This window comes from Lampetra planeri, chromosome 39, assembly GCF_965212315.1.
Source record: "Lampetra planeri chromosome 39, kcLamPlan1.2.h2, whole genome shotgun sequence".
NCBI classification, from domain to species: domain Eukaryota; kingdom Metazoa; phylum Chordata; class Hyperoartia; order Petromyzontiformes; family Petromyzontidae; genus Lampetra; species Lampetra planeri.
In genome coordinates, this window is record NC_136145.1 from 1,029,490 (window position 1) to 1,035,478 (window position 5,989).

The following is a 5,989-nucleotide window of genomic DNA, read 5'->3' on the forward strand; positions in this document are numbered from 1 at the left end:
CGAGTGGCACCAATGAAGGCCGGCACGGCGCACGTGGGGGTGGGTGACCAGCGCCATGCACGGCCGCACGTGTCTTCCTCGTGGTGATGTTTACTCCGCACCGCCACGAGGTACTCATTTGAGGCCGAGTCGACCTAGGGGAGGCCCGAGACTGATTCAGATAATCGTCACTGGTGTTGGCCGTGAGCGGGAATCGAACTCGGGTGGCTGGGTTTTTAGCGCAGTACGCTAATCGCGACACTAGCGCTCCCCACTCGCTGCACACAGAGACGCAGCAGTGCTGAGCAAGAGGGCGCGAGACACGGAGAGACACGGACCCTGAGACACGGAGAGCGACAGCCATGGAGAGACAGAGGGACTCGAAGACAGACACAGAGGAGATAGACAGCGAGGAATTGAGACACCGACCATGTAGAGACAGGGCTATACTCAAAGACTGACAGAGAGAGATAGACACGGATAAATACACGAAGACACAGAAAGACAGCTACATTAATGAGACAGAGAGAAAGACACGCCGAGACGCTGAGAGCAACCCGCACAGAGACAAAGACAGACTAAGGCACGGAAACACGGAGAGCCAGATTCGCTAATGCGGAGATGCGCAAATATCACGGGGACACGCAGACTAAAGCCAACGTTTGATGATCCACATTTTCTCAACTATCATCGCAGCCAAACACCGACGCTTTCCGACAAAACAAACTCATTGTACTTTCCTCGCCTTCTAATTAAAATACTTCCACTAGGGGACGTGGGTTAATGTTGCTCGTTAGACAAGGGCATCCCAACACCGACCTCGGGTGGCATGTTTAGCTGCTGCGGCGCATACATAGCGCTGCAGAGTCCAGCGAGTGCAGAATGACAACACATGGAGCCTCAAGGTGGGAAGGGTGGCCGAGGCCTTGGGCGAGGTTGCCACAAACCACCTCCTATCACGCATCCCGTCGACTGAGCAGGGAAGATTATTGGCGCCGATGTTTTGGTAAGACTCGGGGGAGAATGACAATGGGGGATTCATAGTTTACACATGCGGGTGTTTGTCTTAAGAAGAGGCGGGTGGTATGTGTGTATTTGTCACCCGAATTCAAGACGCCCTGCAAAGGTTGACTCCCGCAGGGCCACGAGTATTTGACAAAGGTGCACAGACGAACAATTCCATGACTGTCAACCCCTTATCAGTGCCTACCTTTTTACAGACAATTCAGACCTTATTGGTCACCCCGTGCCCCTTATACGTCTCAACGTTCATCCTACAAAGTCCCACCACACGGGAGAAACAGACAAAAATTGTTGCAAAATAATTTTAGCTGTATTTAAACGGCTGTATGCCATATGACCTGAAAACTAAATTTCCCTGTACAAGAATACGGGGTAAAGCGTGTGAGTTGACAACTATGGATTTCTCATGGAGGAAGAATCTTGCACAAATCACATGATCCCTCACATGCCAAATATCTTGCTCAAGGTCCAGATAGCTCACAAATTGGGAATCTCATGAACCAGATATCACACGGAGCCCATACTGAAACGGCTGTGCGCCGTATGGACCTGGAAACTCAAACCCCCTGTACACAAGAATACGAAGTAAACCGCGTGGGTTGACAGCTATGCAATTCGATTCAACTCTAAAGCCAAACGACCAAGTCGAATGTTTATAAACTGAAAAAGTCCCCCTCCTTCTCCTCTTCCACGTCAATAGAGATGCACTCACAATGCCAGCTGTGCGAGTGGAGCGGGTCTTTTATTGTGTGTGCTCTGTGTCCAGGGAGTTGGTGCCGCTTGACTGCTCTCACGCCGGAGGCGAGAATCTCCCTCGCACAGAACCCGGGACTCCCGGAGAGTGAATTTTCCTCCTTCACCACCCATCATCACCACCACCACCATTGCCTCCCAATAGATTCGATGCGATTTTTTTACGGGGAGAAACTCAAACTCATTTACTGGCCACAGTAATAATACAGTAAAAAAGAAATGCCACACACCGTGATTTCGAGGTCGTAAAAACATTATTTTGACTTGGCTTAAAATAGATATACTTGTATATACATATGCACATATTATACAGAAGAGCGCACACGACGATCCATCCGTCGCGTCTGTACAATTGGTTGGCTTCCACTCGATATGGCGATGGTGACAAAATAAATATAAGCGTGACCCCCCCTCGCCACTCATCATTTGCCAGATTTCGTTCCCGTGTTTGAAACCAGCCGACTCGCCCAGTGGAGGCCCCCCGGGGCGAGTTCGTGTGACGGCCGTCGCAGCCACGGTCAAGCGCACAGCCTCGGAGCAAGCTCTGTTCGCTGCGATTCGTGATGGCGATTATGAGCAGCGGTGCAGCATCCACGTGGGGAGACGAGAGTCGAGGACCATCACCTGGTAAACCAACCAGGTGATGGTCCCGGAGAGGTGGATCATCGCAAGTCGCCGCCGCTGTGGCGACGCGGAGTTTACTCAGTGTCAGGGCGACTCGTGCCCCCGCCGTTGCTCGAATCCCATCGAGTCCAGCAGTGGCAGCAGCATCATCAGCGGTACCGGCAGCATCATCAGCGGTACGTGAGAAGTCCTCGGAATCCCAGTCGAGCGAGATGGCGGTGATGATGCTGCCGCTTCGTTCCCGCACGTGAGACTTGTGCAGGCACGCGATAAACGTCTCTCCTTTGAAGTGGCCACGCGGGCGATGTGATACATTCCCACGGCGGTGAACACGGACAAGCATCTGTGCGGCGTGTCTGCCTGGTGATGAGTGGGGACAGCGCGGCTGGAATAGGGAGTGTGGATGAGGGAGTGTGGAGGAGGGAGTGTGGAGGAGGGAGTGTGGATGAGTGGCTGGAGGACCGAGTGTGGATGAGGGAGTGTGGATGAGGGAGTGTGGATGAGGCAGTGTGGATGAGGGAGTGTGGATGAGGCAGTGTGGATGAGGGAGTGTGGATGAGGCAGTGTGGATGAGGGAGTGTGGATGAGGGAGTGTGGATGGTGGACGACTCCGTCACGCAGCGTGGGCCGCGTGCCACGCGACCCACGCGAGTGCGCCGAGCTGGGCCCCGTAGGAGCTCCGCACCCGGGCCCCCCGGGAGCCGAGCGCGGCCCGTGGCCCGTGCGGCCCGGGGACCGGCGGGCCGGGCCCCTCGTCGCCGTGAAGTTCCTCGTCGTCGTAGAAATCGTCCGTCGAGGCGCCGCTGCCCGACTCGGCCGCGCCGCCGAAGCACAACCTGGCCATGTTGTCCTTGACCACCTCGCAGAAGGGCCGCTCCAGGCCGTCGCACACACACTCGCTGAGGGCCAGGGCCCTGGGCACGGCCAGCATGCGGCCGATGATGTCCCGGCAGCCCGCCGTGCATCGCGCCCCGTTGAAGAGTTTGCCGCAGCTCATGAGGTACTGCTCCATCGCCCCGCCGCACTCGGGCTCCTCCTGGCAGCGCTGCCGGGCTTCGGTGCAGCCCATGGGGCCGCCCTTCTCCTCCTCACCGCCCTCGCCTCCATCCACGGCGCGCCTCGCCGAGTAGGTGCGCGGCATGCACGGCTCGATGATCCGCTTGTAGCCCAGGCAGAGCGCGTCTTCGCGGCAGTCGCAGCTCTCCAGCTGGGGCCCGCTGCGCGTCTGGTTGAGGCGAATGAGCGCGTGGATGCAGTGGCTCGGGCACTGCGTCCCAGGCGCATCGTCCTCCTCATGCTCCTCCTGCTCCTCCTGCTCTGCGCCTTCCGCGGGGTCGCGCCAGGGCGCGGACCGCAGCACGCCCTCGCAGGCGCGCAGGTACTGGCTGTAGGCGCGCTTACACTCGGCCTCCTGCAGGCAGCGGATCTCGGCCTCCCAGCACGGACGCCTGCCCGCGGCCTCCCCTTCCTCCCGCAGCCCCGAGGCCCCGCGGCAGAAGCGGCAGCAGCAGCAGAGGAGGAGGAGGGTCACGCACAGCCACCAGCGCATCGCGGCCATGCGCGCCGCGCTCCCTCCGCAACCGGCGCCGCAGGTCGCGCCGTGGCCACGCGGCGGCGGCGGCGGGCGAGGAGGAAGAGGCGGCCACGGGTCCCGTGGGGACGCGGGGCCTTACCGGCGGGGTGGGGGGGGGGGGCTCTTCACGTCGCTGGCAGCGGGAGCTCGGGGTCTCCCCGCGCCACGCCGGGGGCCCGGTCGGATCCGCTCGTGCCGGCAATGGCGACCCCAAGAGGCCGCGGAGGAGACCGCGGGGGGCGCGTCGGCCCGGCCGAGCGGAGCCCGAAGTTCGTGAGTCGGCGGGCGGGCGAGCGAGGAGCCGCGTCGACCCCCTCCACCCTCTCGAGGCTTCTCGCGGACGAGCGCGGCCGCCCGTGAGCGCGCGGCCGCGTGGTTCGCTCCGAGCCGGAGTGAAGGCTGCTGCTGCTGCCTGGAGAGAGACGGGGGGGACGAGGGAGCGAAGGGTGGACGAGAGAGAGAAGGGGATGAGAGCAAAGGGGATGAGAGAGTGAAGGGGGTGAGAGAGAGAGAGCGAAAGGGGGGACGCGACTTTGGATGCGCGGCCCCAGTCTCTGCGCGCGGCCCCGCGAGCCCCGCGCTTTGTGGGGCTCCCCCTCGCGCCCATTGGCCGAGAGGAGCGCGGGGTCATCGCCATGGCGACGCGGGGGAGGGAGGGGCCGCGCGGTGGGGGCGGGGCTTCACGAGGGAGGGGGCGGGGCGCGGGGGGGGTGGTCGCGGGGGGGGGGTGTGAGACCCCAGGCAGAGTTTGTGGTTCATTTGCTTTGACGCAACTCAAGAGGACCGGGATTCTGAGTCTCCTTTCGTTGTTGCGAGCGTGGCTTATCTCGCTGCCCTTCGCTGCTGTTGTAGGGTGACTGCCTCCAACTGCCCAGTAGCTTTATGGTCCACCTAGCCTGGCACTACCCTAGTAGGCACTAGCGCACTACCCTAGTACCAGTCGTCGGAAAGTCCACTCAGCTCCACATCCTCCTGTACCACTTCAGTCCAACTCTTCTCTAGCCCGTGCCGAACCCGTTTAGCCGCCTCCATCCGGACAAATACGAGTTGATTCTAGATTTGAAGTTTTCTTTGGTTCTTTCAGTAAAGTCATGTAGGTGAAAATAATAATAAAATATTTTAGTGTTTTCACTTTTTCATTTTATTATTATTTTCACCTACGTGACTTTACCGAAAGAACCAAAGAGTATGGATACCTGCAATCACGAAAGCTTCAAATCAAGATGGAGGAGCTCACTTTCGGGACTTTGTCCAGATAGAAACACACAGATATACATAAAGACACATATAGATACACAGTTTCTAAATGCCAGTGTATTTTACGTAACCAAGTGAAACTCACGAGATAAGGATGACTTGGGAGTCTCCAAAATTACAAAAGCAGAACACGTAAACGAAGCACAAGCAATCCGAGAAAAAACACATCCAAAGATAAATCAGCTCAAGAACAACTGTTACAGGCGAAATTAAAACATACTCCACAAACACAAATTAATCTTACAGAAAATACAAAATACAATTCCCAGAAAATCCATATTACGCATGTTGGCTCGGACAAATCACTTTTAAGAATGTATTTACTTAAAAACTAAAAAAACCCGCAGTGCGATTAAGTTCGAGAAGCATGAAACAGATGCATGGCGGCTATTGCAGGGTGGCTATAGATGCAGGACGGCTATGGAATAGAAAGCTACAGAAGAGTATAGGGCGGCTATAGGATATGGGAGAGATGCAGGACGGCTATTGCTCTGTGGCGACTTTTTAGCGCGTCCGATTGAAAATGAACTGCAGTAAATGTGGGGAAATCTCAACAGAGACGAAGTCTCAGCATAAATACGAGCAACGCAGGAGTGTCGTGCAAACGCCACGTGGAGGCGCGGGTCACAGCAGAGCGCGTGACCCTGGGCCGGCCAGGGCAGGCGGAGAGAGATCACATTGATGAGAGCGGGGAGGCAGGAGCGCATTTGAATGAGCTGAACTTGATGCTGAACGGCAAACGAACGCAGCACACGCGGTATCGAGACCGTGCGTGTCGCC

General features: G+C 57.5%; 1 protein-coding gene across 1 annotated transcript; it reads right to left on the reverse strand.

Moving 5' to 3' along the window:
• Positions 1-1,725: 1,725 nt before the first annotated feature.
• Positions 1,726-4,543, reverse strand: LOC144731451 (growth arrest-specific protein 1-like). Its single transcript, XM_078612497.1, has one exon. It carries the CDS (start codon positions 3,935-3,937, stop codon positions 2,993-2,995), a length of 945 nt encoding a protein of 314 aa, XP_078468623.1. The 5' UTR covers positions 3,938-4,543; the 3' UTR covers positions 1,726-2,992.
• Positions 4,544-5,989: the final 1,446 nt, after the last annotated feature.

What these genes read in the sequence shown, in the direction of transcription:
- LOC144731451 (XM_078612497.1), bottom strand. Translation starts at nt 3,937, where the DNA reads ATGGCCGCGATGCGCTGGTGGCTGTGCGTGACCCTCCTCCTCCTCTGC.